This window comes from Zootoca vivipara, chromosome 9 (genome assembly GCF_965207765.1).
Source record: "Zootoca vivipara chromosome 9, rZooViv2.hap1.1, whole genome shotgun sequence".
NCBI classification, from domain to species: Eukaryota; Metazoa; Chordata; class Lepidosauria; order Squamata; family Lacertidae; genus Zootoca; species Zootoca vivipara.
The window spans coordinates 49,039,650-49,062,639 of NC_142592.1; the positions used below are offsets into that span (position 1 = coordinate 49,039,650).

Sequence of the window (22,990 nt, forward strand, 5' to 3'; positions counted from 1 at the left end):
AACGCCCCATTGTGAACACTTAACCGCTTTGTCCAAAAATGTCAACAGTGTGCGTTAGCGGCCCCCCCCCCCTTTTTTATCCTGCAGAAGTGGAAGAGGTTCATAAAGAAAAGGTTGCTCATTTTGGCTCAGTGTTTTATAATGTGATTATACTCCTTTGAACAAAAGTTTGGCGAAGTGGTAAAAAGAAGGCAAAATCGTTTGTGCGTCGACCAAAATTCCTGGGGAGTGGCAACACTTGGAGGTTGCTAGGAAACAGTATCTCCGCTTACTGACTCAATTAACTGGAGTGAAACGAGGGGCAGGTGCCGATTCAGGTGCACAGGAGATGGGGTTCTTTGCAGAAACTGCCTTACCTTAATTAAGTTGGACCTACCCTTTCTCCCTTTTACTGATGTGCGTTAAGAAGCAAAGGGCGACGGGGGGGGGGGAACGGGGACGGGGACGAGGACGGACAGAAACAGGAAGTCCATAATCTCATGTGGAAAGATCACCACCTACTGGCCAGTGATCATATTTGGAAGTGGAACACAAACTGTCTCCCGTCACAGGCTTTAAGCCATGGGTAGGCAAACTAAGGCCCGGGGGCCGGATCCAGCCCAATCGCCTTCTGAATCCGGCCCGCGGACAGTCTGGGAATCAGCGTGTTTTTACATGTGTAGAATGTGTGCTTTTATTTAAAATGCATCTCTGGGTTATTTGCAGGGCATAGGAATTCGTTCATATTTTTTCCCCAAAAATATTGTCCGGCACCCCACAAGGTCTGAGGGACAGTGGACCGGCCCCCTGCTGAAAAAGTTTGCCAACCCCTGCTCTAAGCCCACTATCTCAGACTCAAATTGCACGTTACATGGGAGATCAGTGTTTCCATGGGCTTCCTGATTTGGAAGTTGGGGGGTGGAGGAGACATGATATTTTCTCTGGTGGGAAGCAATAACAGTTGGGGATGAAGCATCAATCTCTGCCTCACCCCAAAAGTGTTCTCAGCCTTACAGAGCATCCGTCACAGATGGGAGAAGTGCATGGATGTCGCAATTAACCCATCACAACTTGAGAGGTTTCTGAGGATGCTTCCAGATGGGTGGTTATTGTGGAGTTTGTGTGCCTCTTGCACCCAAGTTTTTTGTGGTGCCTGCCCATACAGTGTCGTGTATGTCATAAAAATGCCAACCCGTCTACCTCTCCCCCCCCCCAATTTAATCTAGCTTTATTCTTTCCATGGAAAACCTGATAAGTTTGAGATACCAGTTACCATTAATCCTTTTGATATGTGAATGACCCAACAGCAGCATTAAGTCCCTGTCTTTCAAACAGCCACCTAAAACATATATGGGGTCCCCCCCCATGAAGGGCTGTTGGCCATTGGAACATTCAACTGAGGGCAGGCTCTAGGGATGGAAGGTTCTGTCAGTTTTGGTTCTCCCAGTTTCTCCTTTTTCCAGTCTTATATTCAGCCCTCCATATTTTGCGACAATTTGCAATTAAATAAAAATAAAAATCTAAACCCTCATGAAAATATACCAGCGTTTTAGTGAGAATTTCTCCCAATAAACTTTTTATATGCGGTTTTAACTAATGTACAATTTTTGCAAGCAATTTCCCCTAATGCAATGCAGTTTTGTATGTTATTTTCACCAATATCTTCATTTATATGCACACTTTCCCAAATATATACATGTAAGCGTTGGTTGGAGAACTGCATGGCAAAATTCAGATAAGTGTGAATTTTGAAGGATAGCTGTGTTTAGATTTGCATATTCCCCCCCCCCCCCGAAACGCAAATTTGAAAAAATCAGCTTTAAATGCAAACTGAATTGACTTGCTCCTCTATCTCCAATTGGAGCCAATGTTAAGTGAAGCCAGAGCCAAACATAGGCGGAATTTGCAGTATAAAGCTCCCTCCCTCTCTGTGTTAACTGCCCCACTTTCTCCCTCCCTCCCTCTCAACAGAATCCACTGTAAGGTTAGGCTTACCCACATGATGATGATGATGACGACGACGGAGTCAGGCATGGTAATAATGGCCTCCCAAGTGTGCACACCATCATTGAATCTTCTAATGCTGATGCTGATGCTCTTAAGGGAGAAACAGGGGTGGCTTGGTCAGGGGCTCCCCTGCTCCACTGCCAGGAGCCCACCCCAAGGGTCCTTCCTGAAGGCAGACCTAGGGAGCATCTTCAGTGATGGTGTCAGGGGGCTCTACCTATTCATCTGGATCTTCAGTCATCAGGAGGTCTCAGTCCTCAATGGAGAATTTATTCATAGAGTTACACCAAGTCAGACCAGTGGTCCATCTAGCTTAGTTCTGCCTGCACTGACTGGCAGCAGCTCTCTTGGCTTTCAGATAGGAATCTCTCCCAGCCCTACTTGGAATTGAACGTAGGAACTTCTGTATGTAAAGCAGATGCTCTACCACTGAGTTAGGATTGGGAGCCCATGGCATTTCTTCAAAATAAAATCAGTCATTGTGAGCATGCTTTAAAAAAAATGTTGCTTGTCATAACATGTAGGGCCTATTTTGTACTGTGGCTGTTCTACATGGACCTCATTCAATATGGTGACTAATATGCTTTGGAGTTTGTGCTTGTAGATGATAAAAAAGGATGAAAATTTCACGGGGCAGACTTTCCCCACAGGAGAGTTAATGCTTGATGTGCTAACAGTTCTGTTTACACTGCTGGCAACGTCGCTGAAAGCCAGTCCCCCTGCTGCTGCCAATCAGAGCCTCTCACAAAGTGAATGCCTTGTGTGCCTATTGCATCAGGTTGTCTAACATCAGCCATAAAATTTCTGGGGGGAAAGGGAGTGTTTGAACCAGTATGGTGAGTAGCTAAAATGTTTTGCTTGCTTGATATCTTGCTTCATCCTAAAGGGTCTGGGAAGGTTACACATTATTTAATGTTTCAAAACTTTTTTGGAAAAAAACGAAAAGAAATTGAAATTTCCTTTTAAAGAAGGCACACGTCCAAGCTAGTTATTGCCCTCTAGGGCAATTGACCTTTGCAGCAGAGTTCATTCTGAAGGGTAGTGCGGGAGTTGGCTCCCTGCTCCCGGGCAGTGGAGTAACCCACAAGTGTGGGATGCAGTTCCACTAAACCATCACAAATGTGTCTCGTTTACTGTGGGTTTCAAACAGGCCTTAAAGACCCACCTCTTTACTCTTTAGTAACTAGTTTGATCTGAGATTCAGAACACTCCAATTTTTGCCTGGTTTTGATCATTTCAATTCTGGATTTGTGTTGGTCCTCTTGGCTTCCAATAACATCTGGAAATAGTGTTTTGAATGTATTAAATTCATTTGTTGGTGCTTCATATGGTCTTGAATTGTATTTCATTGTACGTTTGATATGCAGTTAATAATACGCTCTGTAAATAATTTAATTTTTCTTGAAAAACAAAATGCAAGTTTATTCAATACTACCAATAAAAAAAAGCCCAAACCCTCACTGGTGTTCTTCCTGGGAGGGTGGGGTGTGTGTGATCTCCCAGAAGTCAGCACTGGCCCTCCCATTAGGCAGAGTGAGGCATTGCCTTTGGAGTGTTATGTAAGGGCAGCAAATGGTTAGTTATTTAATTTATTATTGTGGATTTTGTACTCTCAGGGAAAGGCACTTGCATGCCTAGGCGATGGCGTCCCCTGCCCAACGGACTGTCAAAATAATGAGACATGGCAAGTTCAAATTTGGGCCAGGCCACAACTTTTCTTATATATATATAATTTCTGTAGTTTTACATAATGCAGCAAAAATAACCGTTCCAAAAAATAAAAAGAGGTTCTTTCAAACCTTCAGACCTCCTTCCCTCTCTCCATGAATTCCATTTCTAAATGTTATTCCTGCATCTTTTACTGTAATCCGTCTATTACATAATCATGGTAACCAAAGTTCGTGTTACTTTACATGTGTCGTTGTGTTCCTGCCAATGATTTCAGCTGTCCACAGTGGTCTTTCAAATATATTAAAAAGTTACTCCAGTCTTTTAAAAATACTTGGTCTTCCTGGTTTCTGATTTTTGCTGTCAGTCTCGCCATTTCTGCGTATTCCATCAGCTTGGTCTGCCACTCTTCTCTGGCCGGTACTTCTCCTTCTTTCCATCTCTGGGCCAGAAGCATCCTTGCTGCCATCGTTGCATACATAAACAGCCGTTTATTTTGGTAGACAATTTTATTGACTACAGATGTAAGAGGTTTGGCATAGACATTGTGTAGACCACATCCCTTCTGGCCCACTTGCTGGAAATATTTAATATGGGGTCAGCCGGAAGAGAGGGAGTTCTTGACCTACATCAAAGAGTAGCTCCCCCTCTAGGTTGCACTTGGGGAGTGCTGTGGTCCTAGGCCCTACCTGGGCATCCCGACAGAAGCATCTCCCCTGGATCCCTTTAATAGGATACGCCATTTTCAGGAGAGGCAGGCAGAGGCTACAACCTCCCCTCTGTCCAAGACTACGCCTACCCAATGCCCAAACTGCCAAAGTTGTGATGATTGCTAGGAGGATGGTGAAAATCAGATGGGAGGAGCCAGTTAGCCATACGGGAATATTCCAGCCTGGTCCTGAATATGGCGACCGACAAGGTCCATAGCAAGGCTGTTCAATGCAACCCACATCTGAAAAACCGAGAGGGCGGATGTGTGATCAAGCGACAGTGGCTGCCAAGGCCAGCCATGGGCCCTCTTTAAATCCCTTGGGAGCAGACCCGAAAAAAGCCAACAGGCCCAGCTGGGTCTGGCCCCAAGCCTGCTCGTGATTGGCCAGTTGTGAAAGCAGGCTGAATCCACTTCTTGGGCAGCAAGCTCATTCCAGGAACATCCTTTGCTGCCTAGGAAGTGGGATGGAAGGCGGGGGCCTCCAACACTGGAATCACGGAGGGCAGGAGGAGCACCTTCCTGCAACATAAAGGGGTGAGTGGGTTTGTGGAACTTTCTGCCTCAGGCGTCAAAATGATTTGGTCAGCCTGGGGTGCTCTGTGCCTTGAATTGAGGGAGGGAGTATTTATTTATTTAACAAAAAAATATTTACTGCTCGAAGGAAAGAGAAAACTTTCAGCAGCAGGCCATTTGCTATTCCATCGGAGGCAGAAAAATATCCTGGCTCAGCCCTCTGTTCCAGGGTTGGTGACAACAGAGCCCGGCTGTCCTTCACTCTCACTTCTGTGAATGCAGGGAATTGGGCATACAAACCCCCCAGCCACACACCCCATGCCTTGAAGCAAATCTGTGCCTCCCTCTACATGCGACTGAGATGATAAAAGTCCTTGGAGGCAGTTCACAGAGAGTGCTCTGCGGGGGGAGGATGAAGCAGAAGGAGAGGCTGCAATTCCCTTAGACTTTAATACCTTGCCTCTTCAATCCAGTAGGGTCTGCAGAGTGGTTTACATCACAGGTGAGCACCGCAGACGACAAATGCCAGGACAGGGAAAAAATAAAAATAAAACCAGAAATAAAAAGTTTTAGTAAATTTATTTATTTATTTATTTGCTAAAAGGGCTCAGCTGGCACCAAAAGGAATCCAGTGGTAGGGGCACCACTATGAAAATGTCAGGCTGGCATCAACCTCTGGCATCTACTGGTAGCTCCTGGGGCCTGAGCCCTGCATTAAAATACTTCTTCTGACCCAAGACTAAAAGCAGTGCTGTGGATGGGTAAGATTAGTGATCATTTTAAGATCCCACAATATTTCACATGGGTTTCAGACAGGACTCACTCCCAGGAATATCTAGAGACGCCAAGGATTGAACCAATGACTTTCTGCATGCAAAGTAGATGAGTTTTGGCCTTCCCACTAAATACATTGCCCTTAGTGGTTTTTTATTTAAAATGCCCTTTTCTGCCTCCTTAAGTTGCCTTTCCCTTAAACATTTGTTAAACAGATGCAACCCATTAAAACTCCCGTTAGACACAACAGTCCTATATCTACATGGGCAACCTCTGTCCACAGCGATACAAAATTATAATGAGGCAACAGATGAGAGAACTATGTCACTTTCCCGCCAGTCTTCCTTACACAGGCAAATAAGTTAAGCATAGATGGGAGCACTGCATGTTGTCAGATGCTGAAATTCTGTTATTGTTTTCTCCTCACATGGGTGGCAAAAGAAGAAGCTTTTCAGAGGTGGAATTTAAACACAGCAGACAGTACGAAACCGCATGAGAAGACTCTTGATTCTTTCCATCCGTCCACACAGAAGCCACATGGCAAAGCTAAAAGGTGTTCCAGCTTTGTGGCTTTCGTTGGACGTGGGTAAACAGTGTGTGCCTCTTGAGCCTGAAGGAGGTGGCGCAGGGGGTGGTGGTGCAGAGCGCCCCGCCTACCCCAGAGAAGGGAAGGATCAAAGGAAGAGGGCTGACCCTTCAATTATAAACTAAACGTGAAATATCTGTGCACATTATACTCGGACGTTCCTGCAAACACAGTAAGGTCACCCATCTTTCCTCTCTGTAAGAAACTTCCTGATCACTAGTGCTGGAGGGTGGAAATGGATAATAAATTCTTTAACCATATGAACGGAGATCCCTCTCAGGTAAGTCCATTATAATAAGCACTTTACTAGTTTCTGATTTTAGGACTGGCCACTTTCCGACCAGCTTCAATATGACTTCAACAATGGCTTGACCTTTGCAGAAATTCACAGGCAACAGCCTTTTTCTCTGTCCGGCGCTTTACCTGCTAATTTTCGCCTATGAAACTCTGGTTAAATGCAGAGTTCCAGAAGCTGGTTGGAAAGTTGGAAGCGCTGCCCAGTTCTGTGGACTTTAATGGGACTGGGGAGCAGAGCTCATGAGCACAGCACTTCCCCATTTCAAATATGCAGTGCCACAGGTTCTTGGTATTAGTAGTCTGAATTGGTAGAGGCGGTGCTTTTTCCCCCTGGGGGTAGGTACGCAGGGGTACGCATATCCCTAAACATTTTGTGAATCTAAGTTGAAGGGCAGTATTTCAATATGAGTAGGAAAATGAGAGTACCCCTAAACATTTTTCTAAAGAAAAAAAAGCACTGGGTGGAGGAGTTATATACTTTGGGACTGCAGTGGAAAGATTTGGGTGAACACATAATGTGTGGGTGCAGTTATGCAGCAGGGTAATTTTAGACTCTAGACTTCTTGGTCTTAAGGGTTCTTCACCCCTTTGGGTTGTATTACATCACTTTAAAATGTGCTTAGTCTGCCTTGTTTTTTTTGGGATCCTCGTGCTCCTTCAGTTGAGTGGGGGTCCTGGATTTCTGCCTCAAAATCTTGCCCTGATAGCACCACTGTGTGGTTGCTACCCATATATAGGTGCATATATAGGTGAAATGCTTATGCACTAGTGTTTAAAGATGCAATTTTTGCTTGTGTATGACATCCATGTCATACATTTGCTGTGAGCAAATGTAGGCGTAGGATCAATTATTTCCTGCAGGAGTCCAGATGTCTATAGCTGACTGTAGTCCATACACTTGTTCCTGTGGAGCTGGCCAAAGTTAGCCAGTCTCACAGAATTATTTTAGTAAATAGCTTCAATGAGGAAAGAATTAATTCACTATAATAGTTAGAAGGAATAGTAGAAGGAAGGGGTGGGTGAAATTCTCCTGAGTAATTTTGTTGTTGTTGTTTAGTCGTTTAGTCGTATCCGACTCTTCGTGACCCCATGGACCAGAGCACGCCAGGCACTCCTGTCTTCCACTGCCTCCCGCAGTTTGGTCAAACTCATGTTCGTAGCTTCAAGAACACTGTCCAACCATCTCGTCCTCTGTCGTCCCCTTCTCCTTGTGCCCTCCATCTTTCCCAACATGAGGGTCTTTTGCAGGGAGTCTTCTCTTCTCACGAGGTGGCCAAAGTATTGGAGCCTCAGCTTCAGGAGTCCTCTGAATTCCCTAGGCATTTTCCTTGAGGAGGAATACCCTCAAAATTGCTCATACTTTAGATATCAAGGCTGGGAGGAGCTGATTCTATTATACTGCTCCAAATCAGCTGAATCTGTAATTTTGTCATGGAATGAAGGTGCAGCAGAATGAGGTGGTATCACCTCAGACTGCAGGTGGGTGACAAATTTCTGGACTGCTCCAAAAATAATAGTAATAATCATAATATATATTTTTAAACTTTTTGCCTCTCAGTTGGCAAGACAAGCTAGCACATTTCTTCCTAATGCGTTAGTTGCCATCTTAGTTGTGTGCAGTTTTTTGTTTTTTTTTAACAATGGGAAGACTTCAAAAATGGTACCCCCAGCCTGCAGTCCAGGCCTGAAGGCCGGGAGGGGGAGACTATGGAGACATCATGAGAGCCACATACAAGCAAAGTAAATAATATTCAGTTATTATCTGTTGTGACACCCCCACCCCCACCCCGGCAACAAAATCAAGTGCTCTAGAGTCACAAAAGTCAGAATTCAAATCAAGGTGTTTCTTTTCCTACTTACATGCCAGATTTTGCATGTAAGCCGGGTTCCACAAACACACTCTCCAGGTTTCCTTTAATCTGGCCCCAGTGCTTGCCTTGGCCTAATGCCTGCTGGATGCACTTGAAAGCAGCGAGACTTCTGAAGGTCAGTGAGGCTAGAGGGATGAGTCCTGGGTGCAGAACCCTGTCCTGGATGTGGAACTTTGGATAAAAGCTGGATGCTCTTCCCTTCAGTCATACCTGTTGAAGCAGTGAGTCGTCCCTGGTTCTAAGCTGTCCTGGAGCTCAGCATGACATTGGTTAAGACCATTCCCCTTCCTTAAATCAGGAGGGAGTAGGTCAGGTTTGTTTGAGACAATCCAACATTGGGGGACTTCTGAATATAAATTTGTAATACATATAAATTTGCCCTGAGTAGTTTCTGTTCTTCAAACATTTTAAATGTCCAAACAGACTTCTACAGGTGAAGTTCTCTTTTGTTTAAAAAGGCAAAGGGACCCCTGACCATTAGGTCCAGTCGTGACTGACTCTGGGGTTGCGGGGCTCATCTCGCATTATTGGCCGAGGGAGCCAGCGTACAGCTTCCAGGTCATGTGGCCAGCATGACAAAGCCGCTTCTGGCGAACTAGAGCAGCACACGGAAATGCCATTTACTTTCCTGCTTGGAGCGGTACCTATTTATCTACTTGCACTTTGACGTGCTTTTGAACTGCTAGGTTGGCAGGAGCTGGGACCGAGCAACGGAAGCTCACCCTGTCGCAGGGATTCAAACCACCGACCTTCAGATCAGCAAGCCCTAGGCTCTGTGGTTTAACTCACAGCACCACCTGCGTCCCCCTCTCTTTTGTTTAGCTGTGGCCTATTTTGAGGAGCAGCTTCCCTCGCCCTTGTGGACTAAATTGATGTGCTGAAGTTAAAAGCATCTTCTGAGTGATGGATTCCTGGCTCTTCTAGGGATAAAATTAACTGGTGTTTTGTTTTGTTTTGTTTTTAAATCAAATCCTCATGGGTTGCTTAGATTTGCAAACAACACTATCATGGATCTATTCAAGATTTTCCTCATAAAATTGTGCAACCTACCAGCAGTCTTTGGATCTCTTTGTCTTCACCATTTCCTCATTAGCAAGATTGTTCGTAGTGAATGGCTTTTATAGCTTCTTGTGCCAAGACACAAGAAACCCCTGCCTCCAAGATTTCTTGACCACACAGCAGACTTTCCAGAATGTAGACTTTGGCCCAGATGGTTTGAGTTTGTCCCATTTTTTCTCTCTTGTAACACATGTTTATGAGAAAAGACTTATGGTCAACATTTGCGTTATGTATCATGCAGGAATCCAGCTACATTGAAGAAAGCAAGGCCCAGAACGATGCAATCTCCTTGATTTTCTCCCTCAAAGAAGAAGTTGGAGCTTTGGCTAAAGTGCTACGCATATTTGAGGTATGTGCTTTGCTAAGCCTGTATGGCAAGAGAAACACGACTGAAATTTCAGAACCAACATCTGGCTGTCAAAACTGCAATCCTGATGCATTATCCTTAGCTGCTGAGTCCAGCGCTACTGCAACACCACCTCTGCAACCCACACCCCATGTATTCATTGCATGCATGTTAAAAACCTCTGGGGAAAGCTCTTGCATTATGCCATCATATCATTCTTCATTTCCCCACTCCCAATTTATATCATTGGCTGAGAAAAGTGGAATGCCGTGACGTCACCACAGCACAAGGCAAATTCTACTAGATATTGCAGATGCTGGAACTAGATGCAAAGCTGCTGTTTTTAGTAACAGCCATGCCCTTGCTGCCATGTCCATGGGTCCCGTCCATTTCCCATCTCTTTGGGAAGAAAGGAACTTCTTCAATATGGGGCGTATTTCCAAGTACAGAGGATCATGTATAAAACTTTGCTGATATCGAATTTGTATGTGTTTTTAAAAAAACCATGCAGGTGACAGCAGAATCATAGAATTAGAGAGTTGGAAGGGACCCGATGGGTCATCTTGTGCAACCCCCTATCAATGGAGGAATCAATGACTTCATTATCCTTGTGTTGCTGGAGACAATTTCTAGTATTTAATTGTTATTTATTTGAGTAAACACAGACCTAACACCACACTTACACCAGAGGAATTGGCAGCGACTGACCACTACAGCAATCACAGGGTTGCGGTGGATAGCTTGATAAAAAGGTTACTCCTGTGGGAGGCAACTTATTTCTTTTTTTTTTTAAGGAGTCAAATTTCATGTTAGAGATCATCAGAAAATAAAACTGCCAATACTATAATGCTTTCGTACATTGAATGACCGCCCTTGGGATACTGCATACAGTTCTGGCACATGTGGTGGGAGTGTCCCCAAATAATTTTTCTTGGGGGAAGCACTATTTATGGAAGTCAGATTGTTCACAAAACAGAGGGCGTTATCGAGCCTTTATTAACAGCTCTTTTTGAATTGCTGGTAACGTGACACAGGGCAGTCTCTAGGCGACTTACAATCAAGTTTTAAAATAGACAAAATTGTTTTAAAACGTACAAAAATCACCATCAAAATTGAACACACAAGGCATAAAAGCATAAAACCAGCCTACGCAGGGGCAGGCGAGGAGGAAAAGACCTATCAACAACCCAGAGAGAGCACTAACAAAGCCTTGGCACAGCTGGATCATATTTTATCTGATGCTTAAGAGAAGAGGAAAGTATTAACCTGATGCCAAAAAGATGCCAATGCTGGCGAGCCAGGCATGACTCACTGGGGTGAGCATCTCATGTTAAAAGCCCAGCCTCTGTGGTTTCATTTGTTTCCTTTAAAGAACATCGAGTCTCCTCTTAAAAGCAGCTCATTTGAGAAGAACAGTTCTGAAAAGAGAAACTGTTGTGTAATAAACTACTGGCAACTTGTTTTGTGTCTGGGGGGAAATTAAATTACCTAGCCAGTGAAAGGGAAATATGGAGGGGAAATACAAGTAGAAAAAGTTATATGTCCCAAGACCACTTCTGTTTGTTAACCCAGGGAAAAAATAAGGATTACCCAGAAGAATGGGAACCATAAATCCCTATCTAGCAAAGTAAAAGTTTGTGTGTGTAATTATTCCAGAACTGGTTCCCCCACAGTTGATGCAGCTTACTCAGAACTCACCTGTCCATCAAGCATCCCAGAAAGAAGATGCAGTTGGTTCTGAGTTGAAAAACTGAATTTTTGCCAGCTCCTTTAGTGCTAGGCAATGAGCAATTGCCCAAACTGCATTGGGGAACCTCCAGATGTTAATTGAACTACAACTCCCATCCACTCCAGCAAGCTTGACCAATGGTCAGGGATGATGGGAGTTGTAGTTCAGCAGCATCTGGAGGACCAAAGGTTCCCCACACCTGCTATATGCGATGGGCAAAATGTACGTATAGAGTCGTCAGATATGTAACTCTTAACAAAGATTTCTCTGCCGTCTCTCCCTTCTGCTGAGCAAACAGAACTTTAAAACAGTTATCTTTCTCAGTATTTTGGATGTGCTTATAAAAAGCAATATTTACTTTGGTCAGTGAAACTATCCTAGCTACCTTGAAAGAGTCACGTCTGCACATTTGGCAACCGAGTGGATGGTCACATCATTTTCGGAGGGGAGTGGTGTTTGTGTATTGATGCAACTGGAATAGCCATTTGCTGCAGGAGATCTGTTCAGCCCAGATAAAAATTAACCCATCCATTACTCTGATGAGGGGAATGCGGGAATAAACTCATTGTTAAAAGTGATGCATTTTCATCAGGGATGGAAACAGATGGGTGGAGTACCTATTGCTAAAAATTCAGTTATGGAATTGTGTAGGGCCTCAGGTGCTATAAGTAAATGGGGAGGAACCAATGGTTTTGAGGGCAGTCTTTTCGTTGTCTTCAGTAGAAGATGAATGTGTTTTATAATTGCAAAAGAGCCATAGCTCATAGGCAGAGCATCTGCTCTACATGCAGAAGGTCCCAGGTACAATTCCTGGCATCTCCAGGTAGGGCTGGGAATGATCCCTGCCTGAATCTCTGGAGAGCTGCTGTCAGTCAGTGCTGAGCTACATGGACCAATGTTCAGCATGAGGCAGTTTCCTATGCTCTTATGAGGTGGCAAAAGGTTCAAACAACGGTGCTTAATATCACTATCATTAAGGACACAGAGACAACTCTGCTCAGCACTACACTTGGTTACCATTCCTTGAGAAAACCTTGAAGAGGTTTACCATGATGGATGTGAAAGAAGACATTTTAATAGCGAAGGAGCTACAGATGGGTTTTATAGCTCGTCCCCTTCCATTTCACTAGCTGGGAATCAGGGTCATTCCAGACGAGAGAAAGTGTTGACTCAGGAAATTCACCCACTTTCCAGAGCATCCTGGAAACAGATGTTGGTGCTAATATAATGTTGGGGGGGGGAGAGAGCTTTGTTCATTGACATATTGTTGTACAGGGTATGGGAGGGGACAATTCTCAACTTCATGTCTGTTTTACTTTAGCTGGTGAACATAGATTCAGGGTGCTTCTAGACTCTCAGTATTTCCAAGTTGGATTCAATAACATGCTAGCAAATTTGAGTTCAGTTAAAGCTGATAATGGAGCACTTGCACAACTTGCTCCTCTCTCCCCATCATTCTCTCCCCCCCCCCCACAATAAAGAAAAGGTTAGGGAAATGCACTGGGAAGAAGTATGGGGTAACAATTGCTTGATGCAATATTGTATAACTTCCCCATAAACAAATGAGAATGGATTCTCTGTAAATAGTCGACATTGTCTAACCACCCTGAAAATGTGCAAACAAATTGGGATGAATGCTCCATAAATAGGTCACCTAGGCTTTTTAAAGAAAAAAATAGGTAAAAATAGTGCAGTGGTTCAACAGGCCTGTATGACTCCTTCTGCTTCTTTTACTTGGTTTACAGAATAATGCATCCAAAGAACCCTGGAGTAAACACTATAAACACTATTTTATAATGGAAAACACTCTCTTTTATTTTATAATGGAAAACACTCTCTTTTATTTTATAATTGTAAGCACTTTGAAATGAATTTATATACAATTAGTTGCAAGTTTCGCAGTAGGCACTAGGTGGAGTATGAGTACTGAAATGCTATTAGGATTTCAAAAATTTATCTAGCTCTAAACAGCTATAAATATTTTGAATTAAACCAATTACTAGTAACAGAAAGATCACGTTTATTTGTTTGTTTATTAAATTTATATACTACCCTTCATCATAAAATCTCAGGATGGCTCACAGAATAACCACAGAATTATAACAACCCTGCGGATTTAATTGAATGTTACTAAATGTTGTTAAGGAAGCCCCAAAACCATTTTTGTAGCTCAGTTCTGTACATGTCTACTTGGAATTAATTCCAGTGTGTTCAGTGGGACTCATGAGTGAGTACTGCATTACATCCTTAGACTGCAATCCTGTACACACTTAACTTGGAGTTAGTGCACTTACCTTGGAGTAACTGCCACTGAAGTTGATGGGGTTTATATCTGCATAAGAAGTATGGGGTTGCCCAGTGAATCTTTGAGCGAACCTCAAAGGGCTTATCACACTTAGCTTTTGCCCCATGCTTTCTAGGCACAAGACTGTGCTTTAAAGTACCATGTTCTAGTGATATTATTATTATTAGCCCTGGCACTTTCCCTTCGAAAACCCACTCTTTAATTCTGAATCAGAACAAACAAATTCAGGTTTTCCACGAATTGCTTTTTGCTCTGATTCACTGGCAAAGATCGGGTTTCTGCAGGGAAATGTCCACCCATGCTCAGACACTTTCTAGGACCTGTGCCTAGAAGAAACACAGCACAAAAGAAAATCTGGATGAGCCCAAAGCAACACATAATGGATACAGACCAGCAAATTAGTTGTGACTACGGCCACATTTATGCCCTACATTTAAATGACTATGATACCACTTTGAAGAGTCATGGCTTCCCGCAAAGAATTCTGAGAGTTGTAGTTTGCTAAAGTTGTTAAGAGTTGATAGGGGACTCTGGTGGTGCAATTTTCAGAGTGGTTTTGACATTCTGTCCCTCATCACAGGGAAATCTGGGAATTGTAGCTATGGGAAGGGGAAGAGAGTGTTGTTCTCCCAACAACTCTCAGCACCCTTTGCAACCTCCTCCTTGTGTGGCCTTGTGGCTTTTAGAACAGTAATAGGCACTCCTTTAATCTCTCTATTTCCACAGCTTCAGCCATCTGTCCCTTCCTGGCGCCCTGCAGTCATTCATTCTGCTCTGCAGCGAGTCCAGGGACTCTCACATAAGAAGGGTCAAAAAGAGTTTCATTCTGCCCTCTACTTTGGCCTCCTTGGTGATGGGTGCTGAAACTTTACTCTGGCACCAAACCCTAAGTGGTGGAGATGCTGTAACATTTCTGGCTGCTGTGGCTCTTAAGATGCGATACAACTGAGTGCGATGCTCCATAGCCCTTTTGCAGTGAAGACAAATACATCTCCGATATAAAGCCTTAATATCAAAGATGATCCAAGGAAGGTTCCTTTCTGAGAGCAGGCTGTGACTTTTTGAGCCTGGTCTCAATCATAATCAATCTTGCTGGGAGTAATTTTAAGTTTTCCTACTGCTGGAGCCCTCTAATGATTTGCGAGCGCCTAATTAAATAGCAAACACAAAGCATTGTCTGTGTGTGATACAGACCTTTAGAGAACTAAAACAACTTGACCTCGGGGACCAGCCTAGTTAAATGCATTATTTGCATGGAGACCAGCTCAATTAGGAGAACATCTTTCCTGAGCTGCAGGATTTGAATGCACTTCTGACCTTTTCAACTTATTGTGTTGGTATCTGGTCAAACAATTTAAGTTCATCTGCTAAGAACTCAGAGAAAGGCACATACAGCAATGCTCATGGCAAGCGATGGTGGGGAGCCACTTCAGAGGTCTGCTCTTGAATTTATTTAAGGTTAAAGTACCAAAAAAAAACACACCCCAGCATTTATCATGACTATTCTTGGAGGTGACTGTTTTCTATAATGACCATAGCAGTGTTTTCAACACAGACCAAGCAGTCCTCTTTCTTTTAACAAAGAAAGAAAAGAATTTGTGCTTCTGGCATGCGGTGAGGATACCGGTCCATTTAATTGCTTACAATAGTCACTTGATAGAAAGAAGAAGTTGCTCAGGTGGCCAGCTAGGCATTACCGAAAAAGAGGATTTGCATGACAACAAGGAGAGAATGGGCATAAAAGTTGCATATGGTAATTTAGGCAAACATATCCTCCAACATTTCCAAAAATGAAAATAAGGGTGTCCTATCCATATCCAGTCCATCGCTTTGAATCATAGAGTTGGAAGGGACCCAAGGGTCATCTAGTCCAACCCCCTGCAATGCAGGAATATCAGCTAAAGCATCCATGACAAATGACCATCCAACCACTGTTTTAAAACTTCCAAGGAAGGAGAGTCCGCCACCTCTTGTCGGAGTCTGTTCCACTGCTGAACAGCTCTTGCTGTCAGAAAACTTTCCTGAATGTTTAGCTGGAATCTCTTTTCTTGCAACTTGAAGCCATTGGTTCGGGTCCTACCCTCCAGAGCAGGAGAAAACAAGGATGGTCCCTCCTCCATGTGATAGCCCTTAAGATATTTGAAGATGGCTATCATATCTCCTCTCAGTCTCCTCTTTTCCAGGCTAAACATACCCAGCTTTTTCAACCATTCCTCATAAGGCTTAGGTTCCAGACCCTTGATCATCTTAGTTGCCCTCCTCTGCACACATTCCAGCTTGTCAACAACCTTCTTAAATTGCGGTGCCCAGAACTGGACATGGTATTCCTGGTGGTGTGGTATCTGACCACGGCAGAATAGAGTGGTACTATTACTTTCGTTGATGAAAATAGGATTCATATTTAGAAAATATGATGCATATTGCCATAGTGGGGAAGACACCAGGGGACTTGTGTGCCTGCTCAGTCTTCATAAACATAGTTTGATTTTTTTTTAATGCACCGTGAACTACCCAGTGACCCCAGCCACTTTCTAGGCCACCAGCCAAAATCGTGCTTCATTCTTCACTGTGTTACCATCTTTGTTCCAGGAGAAGGGGATAAACCTGATCCACATTGAATCCAGACCTTCCCGGCTGAACAAAGATGAGTACGAATTTTTCATCAATCTGGAAAGCAAGAACATCCCAGCTCTTGAGGGAATCATCCATACACTGAGAGACGACATTGGAGCAAATGTCCACGAGCTTTCGCGTGAAAAGAGGAAGGATGCTGGTAAGGAGATATTGTTCAGAATAACAACATTCCTTCCCTACAGCAAAGATGTTAACTGCCAGCCCTATTGTATACCTGAAAGAGCATCTCTACCCCCATTGTTCAACCCGGACACTGAGGTCCAACTCTAAGGGCTTTCTGGCAGTTCCCTCACTGTGAGAAGTGATGCTACAAGGAACCAGGCAGAGGGCCTTCTCAGTGGTAGCACCCACCCTGTGGAACACCCTCCCATCAGATGTCAAGGAGATGAGTAACTATATAACCTTTAGAAGACATCTGGAGGCTTTGATCGAACCACTTAAAGACACTATGAATAGAATTTTAGCAACTGGAGTGGTTCCGGCTTCCTGGAAAGATGCATTTATTACCCTGATTCCTAAACAAAACTGTGACTTAACAAAGACTAAAAATTACAGACCAATTTCACTACTTAACTGTGACTATAAATTATTTGTTGCAATTTTAGCCTTAACAGGTTGAAAAAAAAGTTTTAAATGTGTCCATAGGGATCAAGCAGGTTTTCTACCAGGTCAACAAATGAAAGACATCATAAGAAATATAATTAATTTAATTGAGTACCTGGAAATAAGAAATGAAAAACAAGCAGCTTTAATTTTCTTAGATGCTGAGAAAGCTTTTGATAAGATCTCTTGGTCATTTATGAGCAAGGTGTTAGAGAAGATGGAGATAGGTATAATTCTTTCTATAATTCTTTCTAAGCGGGAATTAAGGTAAGTTATACTGATCAATCTGCAAATATACTAATAATATACTAATAAACAATATTCTCTCTGACAAATGGCAAATAAGAAAAGCTACTAGACAGGGCTGCCCCTTATCTCCATTGTTGTTCATTTTGACATTAGAAACATTGCTTCAAAATATAAGGAGAAATAGGGAAATTAAAGGTATAGAGGGGGGTGCAGAGTCTACAAATTAAGTGGCGAACATTTCCCCACAATCACTGTGCCAAATGGTTCAGCTATGTGTGATATTCACAAAGACATAACCTAATCAGACCAGAGGACCATGTAGTCAAAATTCCTGTTCCCAAGAGTAGGCACTCAGAGAATCCCACAATCAGAACATGAGTCCCATCATGGTGCCTGTTTGCATTCAGAATTCGTCACTTATGGATTCCTTATCCATTACAGTATATAGAAATAAATATGCAGACCCCACCACACAGGAGTAAGACAGTCACCTGGAGGTATCTTTTCAATGACCAGTGCAGTATTCCATGAGTGTCCACATAGAGACCCTTCTCTATGTCTCATACACATGTACACGTATCCAAATCTTAATGCCCTCCTGGCTTCTCAAGCAGCAGATGTGATCTTAATAGGATTTCAGTTAAGGCTGGCTTAAAATGCTTTAGGTCTGCTGCCTCTTCTTCCTTCCCGGGAGCAACATGAAAGGGTAGTAATATCTTCCTGGAATAAATCCTTATAATCTCCTTACCCTTCCCTTTGTGTCCTGTCCATGACATTGCATTGAGAAAAAGGAAAATATTTGGAGCCCTCCATTCAGGAAAGGGGCAAAATGTTATGGCTTGGCAGGGAATCACAATCACTTAAAAGTGAAGGTTTAATTACTTTGGGGACTGTGTGTGTGTGTGGGGGGGGAGGTTATCTTGCTTCATCTTTCTTAATTATAATTTGGCCCAAAAAAGAAAGAGAAGAGGGTTCTACTTCTCTGTCATTTTTTAGCATCTTATGGCATGTTCCCTTAAACGTAAGACCCATTGAAGCTGTTGGGTCTTAGTTTCAAGTCGATGCAGTTAGGATTGGGGTTTACAGAAAGCTGATTTACACAGCAATCTTGTATATTGCAAAGTTATCATAAGCAGCCAACCTTCCCATGAAGCAATGCAGACAAAGGTGCTTTGAGGAGCAGCTTTCAAACAGGATGTCACCACTTCCCTGTCTCCAATCTGTGTGCCATTTTAAAAATGGAGCTCTTCCAGTCTAGAGGGAAAAGACTAGCCATGAGCTGTACTCAGGATTTGTTATTGTCCAACTAAGCCATGGTGCCATTTGTTCACAAGCCTTTTTAATATGGGCAAAAAGTTTAGAACACCGCCCCCCCAGTAGCCTTGAATCTAAGAATTAAATATGATTCTGTTTCAGTGGGAGTTTGGGGGGGTGGGGGTGAGTAAAGACAATGCTTTGCTGTCCGGAGACAAGCTAGAGGCTTAGAGTCTGTAGAAGCCTTGTTTGTTAGGACCCTGGGGCTGAGCTGAGCAGTTGGCTATGTTTTAAAAGGCTCCAACCTGTGCCTAGGACCGACAATAAATTTTAAAGCCCTGTCTCTGACCCCTCCCCAGAATGGGCAGAGTTCCACAGAACCTCTGAAGCGGTTTTGTTGCCCCTTCATATAAATAGCTGATTAGCATCCTATTAAGCATCTGACCCCATGTTAAATTGGTCACTACTTGGGTGTTCACCGCAGGACCATAAAACTCTGCTGTTTCTCCTGCAGACAAATCAATATTTATTACTGATCAGCCTGCATTTGCTCTGCAGAGCTTCACAGAGGGTCAGTGTTGCAACAGCTTGCTCTGGCCATTCATTAATGGCAGCAGGAAGAGACAACATGTCTGGCTAACTGGGGCAGGAGGAGAGGGCCCATCGAATGGGCCAAAGAACATCTCAGCAAGCGGATAATGTGATTTTCTATTTTTAAAAAGGATCTCTTGGAATGCTGTTGTTGTTTGCTCTTTGTGGCCAATGGTTCTGGCATAAGCTGGGCAGTTGAGCCCAAATTAGCCCTTGTAACAATTTATTTGCCCAAAGCCCCACCTAGTCCTGGGGTGGGGAACCTAGTGCCCCCCAGATGTGGTTGGACTCCAACTCCCATCACCCCATTGGTCATGCTGGCTGGAGCTAATGGGAACTGCAATCCAGCAACATTTGGAGGACATGAGAATAGGGAAGGCTTTTCAAGCACAGCCTTAGTTTGCAATCCTGTACCTTCTTACCTGACTGTAAGCCCCCACTTAATTTTAAGTGGACCGGGGTTGAAGACCCCATGGCCCTTAAGACATTCTTGGAAAAAATCAATGGCCATCCAATGAGCCTCTTGGGCTTGCCAATCAGAAGGTCAATGGTTCGAATCCCCGTGACGGGGTGAGCTCCTGTTGCTCTGTCCCAGCTCCTGCCAACCTAGCAGTTTGAAAGCACATCAGTGCAAGTAGATATATAGGTATCACTGCAGCGGGAAGGTAAATGGCATTTCCATGCACGCTGGCTTCTGTCACGGTGTCCTGTTGCACCAGTAGCGGCTTGGTCATGCTGGCCACATGACCTGGAAATCTGTCTGCAGACAAACTTGGCCTAAAAGCAAGATGAGTGCTGCAACCCCATAGTCACCTTTGGCTGGATTTAACTATCCAGGGGTCCTTTTCCTTTTACCTTACTGTGATTGCAGTATTATTGCATCCAATAAAGAGAGGTCTCCTAGCTCAAGGGCAGAGCAGATGCATTGCATGCAGAATGTCTCGAGCAGATTCAGTCCTTAGCATCTCTGCTTTATCAAGAGCCCATTTGTCCATCTGGGCAGGACAAACCAACGGTTCTATGCCTCAGCACTGACAGAAGCACATAAAAGAACTCCAGAAGTTCATTCTTTCGAAGTGGATAGCTCAGTTGGTTAGAGCGTGGTGCTGATGATGCCAAGGTTGCAGGTTCGATCCCTGTATTTGTCAGCTGCATCTCTCTGCATCGCAGGGGGTTGGTCTAGATCAGGGGTTCCCAACAAAATTTTCTCGAGGACCCCTCATCAAGCTGCTATTGTGACAAGGACCCCCATTAATTCCTAATCCTAAATCTAATTCCTAATTCCTAATCTAATTTTTCCAGTAAGCCTAACACTGATCTTGGAAGGGTTAGGTTCAAGGGACGCCGACGATTTAGGTTCAATGGACACTGACAAGATCGGTTCGAGAGTCACTGACTTACTTGCTTGAACATCAAATGCATTATCTTCCTCTTCATCTGTAGGCCTTTGTTGTTTTAACGAACCACTTTTTAACCAACGGTCCATTTTTAACTACGTGAACTGTAGCTTCCACGAAAAACAACGCTTTGTTTACAAACACTACTGTTTTGCAAAGAGGCAGCGCGCGCCAGGGAGGAGGGAGGGGAATGGAGAAGACAGGGTACCTGTGCAGTAGCGCACAAATGAAGCCGGCGCGCGCAAAGCATCTTGGGGAGGTGAGCGTTAGTAGAATGCCCGCGCCGCCTCTTTGCAAAACAGTAGTGTTTGTAAAGCGCCACCTAACGGCATACAGCAGAACTACTGCCTCTATCTAATTCTAGTTTTGCGCTAGACTCTGCTCATGCAGGAAGCGGCCAAAACAAAAAAATCTGTTATCATACGAAATATATTTAATATATTTTTTATTCTAATAGCATCTTGCGGACCCCTCTGGCATAGCTCGCGGACCCCTGGGGGTCCGCGGACCACCTGTTGGGAACCACTGGCCTAGATGATCCTCAGGGTCTACAATTCTATGGTTCTAGGAATGTAGTCCCTGGAACTGTGGGAATCCCTCTTCGCATCCAGCCTCCATGTGCTAGAATGTGTGCAATGTGGCTAAAAGTGGCTTGCACACAAGGCACCTATTTATTTCAAACCGTAGTCTTCCAGCTTCCTTCCATCACTGAAATGTGCTCTGTGGGGTTTGCAGGTGGCCTCCCATCCAGTCACTGCCCAGACCCAGACCTGTCTGGCCTGTGCGTTCAGACCACTCTGTGGGATGTACCTCTGAGCCGTGCATGAGGATTGGGCATGTTGGCGAGCTGGTTAGCAACACAATCACACTCCTCCACAATGCTATTATTAACAGCAGGAGAGAAAGTTTGCTCTTTTTAATTTTTCCACCCATAAATCTCCTTGCACAGGTGGAAATCTGAGTTGGTTGTGCTTATTATGTTAGAGGTATCCACCCATTGCATTTAAGGGGTGTGCAATCTGTGTGCTTGTGTACGCCGAGCTGTTCAAACCAACAAATAATTGGCTCTTTCATGCAAACACTTGTATGCGTGTCAAGCCAGCTTGTGTCTGTGTTCTTTGTAGTGTGTGGACAAGCTTGTTGTTAAATGTCTTTAGTACAGTGTTTCTCAACCTTTTTTGGGCAAAGGCACACTTGTTTCATGAAAAAAATCACAAGGCACACCACCATTAGAAAATGTTAAAAAAATTAACTCTGTGCCTATATTGACTATATATAAAGTAATTCTCCCACGGCACACCAGGCAACATCTCTAGTGTGCCGCGGAACAGTGGTTGAGAAACACTGCTTTAGTAAACAGAACTCTAAGAGAAAGGGTGTGTGATTGAGGCAGTAATATTTTGCTTCTGCTGCCCTCTAGTGGTACAATTCATAATATTTCTTAGCTTTTAGGGGAAACACGTTTTAATATCCTTCTTGCTTTATTGCTGTATATGAAGTGTCGTGTTTTAATGGACAGAGGCTATGTAAGAGACAGAAATTCAGCGCACAAAGCTTTTCTTATATGCCATGTAAATGCTAAATTCAAAAAATGTCATCCTAGGCAGCTTTCATCAAACTGGTGCCCTCCAGATATTTTTGGCTACAAGTATCAGTCACAGTCAGCACAGCTGTAAGTTAGACTGTTACATCAAAAAAAGTAGCCTTGTGACTCCATAAACACTAACTGATTCCTTGTGCCATCAATAAATATGCTAGTTCTTAAATGCCATAAGACTTGGTATTGTCAATGCTTTGAATGCAAGTATTATTATTACCTAGCATTAACATTAAATAAGGGCTAACACTTCGCTGATTTATATTTGGCGAAGATGGCAAAGACCGTAGCTCAGTGACAGAAAGTCACTGAAGGGAGCCAGCAACAAGAAGCTAAACACTATTCATGTTTTCTTTCCCACTGTCTAGTTCCATGGTTCCCAAGAACTATTAAAGAACTGGATAGATTTGCCAATCAAATTCTCAGCTACGGAGCAGAACTGGATGCCGACCACCCCGTAAGGCAAAAAAAAAGTCTTTCTGTTTACATACTTTTTAAAAAATGATGTTTCTAGTCCTCATGAGCACAGAGAACCCTTTTCTCCCCCTCCCTGCCTTTGCTTAGCATTCAGCCTAATGGAGAATTCTGAAGAACTTGAAAGCTACTTCACTGTTTTGTGACATTTTTTCTTGGCCTAATAAAGGTAATGCCCTGCTATGGATTCTGAATCTTTTTATCTTGGATACTGTTGAGGTTTTCTTTTGTTGATGATGATTACAGCTCTATTCAAAAACCCTATAGAGCTTCTACCAGCCAGTGCAGACAACAGTGAATTAGATGCACCAATGGTATGATTTGGTTTAAGGCAACTTCCTATGT

General features: G+C 43.5%; 1 protein-coding gene across 3 annotated transcripts in view; it reads left to right on the forward strand.

Moving 5' to 3' along the window:
- PAH (phenylalanine hydroxylase) overlaps positions 1-22,990 on the forward strand; it is a 42,547-nt gene that overhangs the window by 3,897 nt on the left and 15,660 nt on the right. Inside the window, exons 1-4 of one of the 3 annotated variants that reach the window (XM_060279903.2) lie at positions 2,778-2,822; positions 9,708-9,815; positions 16,436-16,619; positions 22,540-22,628. In XM_060279903.2, coding sequence (XP_060135886.1) covers positions 2,820-2,822; positions 9,708-9,815; positions 16,436-16,619; positions 22,540-22,628 — 384 coding nt within the window. In that variant the 5' untranslated portion in view covers positions 2,778-2,819. Of the gene's footprint in view, positions 1-2,777; positions 2,823-6,237; positions 6,520-9,707; positions 9,816-16,435; positions 16,620-22,539; positions 22,629-22,990 lie in introns of those variants that run through there. The other 2 variants (XM_035127988.3, XM_088676757.1) reach the window with 2 other exon arrangements.